The sequence below is a fragment of the Daphnia magna genome, linkage group LG9, assembly GCF_020631705.1.
Source record: "Daphnia magna isolate NIES linkage group LG9, ASM2063170v1.1, whole genome shotgun sequence".
In the NCBI taxonomy this organism is placed as follows: Eukaryota; Metazoa; Arthropoda; class Branchiopoda; order Diplostraca; family Daphniidae; genus Daphnia; species Daphnia magna.
Window position 1 is genome coordinate 1128861 of NC_059190.1, and position 3249 is coordinate 1132109.

Below are 3249 nucleotides of genomic sequence, written 5' to 3' on the forward strand. Positions count from 1 at the left end.
AACATTTTAAGTTCTCACGATTTACTTAGTTTTTGAGAATTGAATTGATTTAATTTTTTTTACTGAGTAAAAATATGTTTGTTTTAAAGATAGGTGGTGCTGGGGTGGAGCTACATTAGAATGATGTGTTTCCCGAGGGGCCTCTTTAAGAAAGGTGCAACACATTACCTGTGTACGGTTATAGGGAATTGAAAGTAGAAAAACACTATTAAAAAATAAATGTGTGCGTGAAGTCCTTGAACCGTGTGTGTATGTGTCTGGCGACATATTGCCAGAAGTCCGGAACGATCGAACGCAGGCATTTGCCACGTTGCAGTCGAATTTGTCAGGTTGTTAAAAGAACGCCTCTCGTTCCTGATGTTTTCGAGGCAGTGGCTAAAACGTCAATCAAATTATTTTCGTGTTTTTCCTTTGAGTGTTGATTGCTGCCTAACGTAGCTACAGACGACGCTTTGCCTTTGCCACCTGTAAGACTGAAAACAAGTTCATAAACCATATCTTTTTTGGGGGCAACAGTTTGGCTTTTGTGGTATAAAAATCATGCTCAGAATGTTGAGAGCCAGAAGAAAGATTTGGAAATATCCTGTCTTCCTTGGTATATTTGGCTTAATAGTTTTTGGCATACGTCAAACACAGCATGATGGATCTAGCAGTACAGGAAGTCATCAAAAATTCCCTGCCGAACCAGCAATCAATGATGGTGGCTTAGAAAAATTCAATGAGATACAAAAACACATCATTCAAGGTTTGGAGGTAACACCTCCCAAAGTTGTTGTGGTGAAGCAGCCCAAAATTGAAAACAAACAAGAAAAAGAAGTGCCACCTAAACCAATAAAAGGACCTGCCAACAAATATGATTTAGAAATTGCTGCTGATATTCGGAAGATTGAAAGTGATCTTGGTGCTGATGGAAAAGCAGTAAAACTTTTTGGCTCTGAGCTTCAGGAGGCTGAGGAAATTATGAAAAAAGAAGCCTTCAATCTTTTTGTCAGTGACAGGATTTCGTACAATAGAACACTGCCTGACGTTCGCGATTCACTGTGCAAAGACCTTACCTATGACAGGATATTACCTAGCGCCAGCGTCATAATTATTTTCACTAATGAAGCCTGGTCTCCATTGATACGGACTATTTGGAGCGTCATCAACCGATCTCCAGCTCAACATCTAAAAGAAATTTTGTTAATCGACGATTTTAGCGACCGCATTGAACTCCAAGGTAAATTGGAGAGGTACATCGAAACACAACTCCCCTCCAAAGTCAGGCTAGTCAGACTGAAGGAGAGGCAAGGACTCATAAGGGCTCGTTTGGCTGGTGCAAAAGAAGCAACCGGTGAAGTCATCATATTCCTCGATTCTCACTGTGAAGTAATTAAATCTTTTTTTCCCATCGGAATTTCTTGATCAGTCAAGCATATGATTATAACTGTTATATTACTTTTTTCATTTTTCGTTTTCATTTTTTATTTTCATTTTTTATTTTATTTAGGCAACCTTAGGTTGGCTGGAACCCCTACTACAACGTATAAAAGATGACAAACGCGCGGTTCTGGTACCAATTATTGATGTTATCGACGACAAAACCTTAGAGTATTACCACGGCTCACCTGAAAGCTTCCAAATTGGAAGCTTTACATGGTCCGGTCATTTTACATGGATGGACATTCCCAAAAGAGAGATCAAACGCAGAGGCAGTCGTGTGGCACCCACTAATAGCCCAACGATGGTGCAATTTAAAATGCTATTTTTAAAACCAAACTCTCATTTTGAAACATGTTTTCTCTTTTCTAGGCAGGAGGTCTCTTTGCAATTGACCGGCAGTATTTCTGGGATTTAGGTAAATTCGGATGTTAATGTAATCCCGAAAAAATAACCCGTTTCCATTCAAAATTTATAATTTCAGGGTCGTACGACGAAGGAATGGACGTATGGGGAGGTGAAAACTTGGAAATGTCCTTTAGAATTTGGATGTGTGGAGGAAGCCTTGAGACTATTCCATGCAGTCGCGTGGGTCACATCTTTAGATCATTTCACCCCTATACATTTCCCGGTATGTGAAACGAGAAATCTCCCCCAACAACCAAAGTGACCAGCTTTGCCTTTTTTCTTTGTTTAGGAAACAAGGATACTCATGGAATAAACACCGCACGTGTAGTAGAAGTTTGGATGGACGAGTACAAAGAACTTTTCTATATGCATCGAGGAGATCTGAAAACGGTCGATATCGGCGACACCACATCGCGCAAGAAGTTGCGCAAACAGCTCAAATGTAAAAACTTCAAATGGTATCTCGATAATATTCTTCCAGACAAATTCATCATGACTGAACATTCCAACGGCTACGGCAGGGTATAAACAAATCTTAAGTTATAAAATGTCCAGTTAATTGTCAATTACATTCTCGCCAGGTAATTAATGAAGCTTTCGGGAAACAACTGTGTCTTGACAATTTGCAGCACAACGAAGATCAACCGTACAATTTGGGACAGTACCCTTGTCATGCGCAAATGGCTATGAGCCAAGTAAATGAGATTGTTAGAGAAAGCCAATCGGCGCACTTACCAAATTCTATCTTTCCTTTCTAAGGTTTTCGCTTTGAGCAAACGGGGCCAGTTACGCCGTGAGGAATCTTGCGCCGAGGTACAAGATAATATTTCTGCTGAGGGGCCAGTGAAGATGGTGGGTTGTCAGTTGGATCCGTCTGAAGACCAAAAGTGGACACTATCCGAGGTACTTCACTTTTGTTACTAGATCTAAGCCATTTAGTCTATTGAATTTTTGTTTTTCCTCTGGCTTTCCACTATTTGCAGAACGGTGAAATTATTCACCTGCAAACAGGCAAGTGCTTAGACCGAGGAAACAACATGGGACAGTCGGACGTGACAGTTCGCGAATGCAACAATGGTCCCTCGCAAATATGGAAATTTGATCATTTTTACAAACAATGAAAGCTCGCAAAATTTAGAAGAATTGACCATTCTTTACCTCTCGGGAACCGTGCTCGCATTTGAACAAGAAAAAAAAATCCATCTAAGTCATGCGACAGCTAAATTCCAACTGAATTCCAAATTTACATAATGTTACCATGTTGAACTTTCCCCCTTTATCAGACAGATTTTTTAAAATTTTATTCATTTAACAGGTAAATTGGTATTTTCGTAAACCAACTTATTTTTCGAAATTGGACTTGAAATAACTGCCGAATCTTTTTTTCGATGGTACATTTTCCATCACTCAAAGTGGCCTTCA

At 39.7% G+C, this 3249-nt stretch overlaps 1 protein-coding gene across 1 annotated transcript; it reads left to right on the forward strand.

Moving 5' to 3' along the window:
* Positions 1 to 123: 123 nt before the first annotated feature.
* On the forward strand, positions 124 to 3015 carry LOC116930240 (polypeptide N-acetylgalactosaminyltransferase 1). Its single transcript, XM_032937640.2, has 8 exons — positions 124 to 1368; positions 1490 to 1726; positions 1792 to 1837; positions 1904 to 2050; positions 2117 to 2349; positions 2409 to 2522; positions 2587 to 2730; positions 2811 to 3015. Exons 1-8 carry the CDS (start codon positions 541 to 543, stop codon positions 2946 to 2948), a joined length of 1887 nt encoding a protein of 628 aa, XP_032793531.2. The 5' UTR covers positions 124 to 540; the 3' UTR covers positions 2949 to 3015.
* Positions 3016 to 3249: the final 234 nt, after the last annotated feature.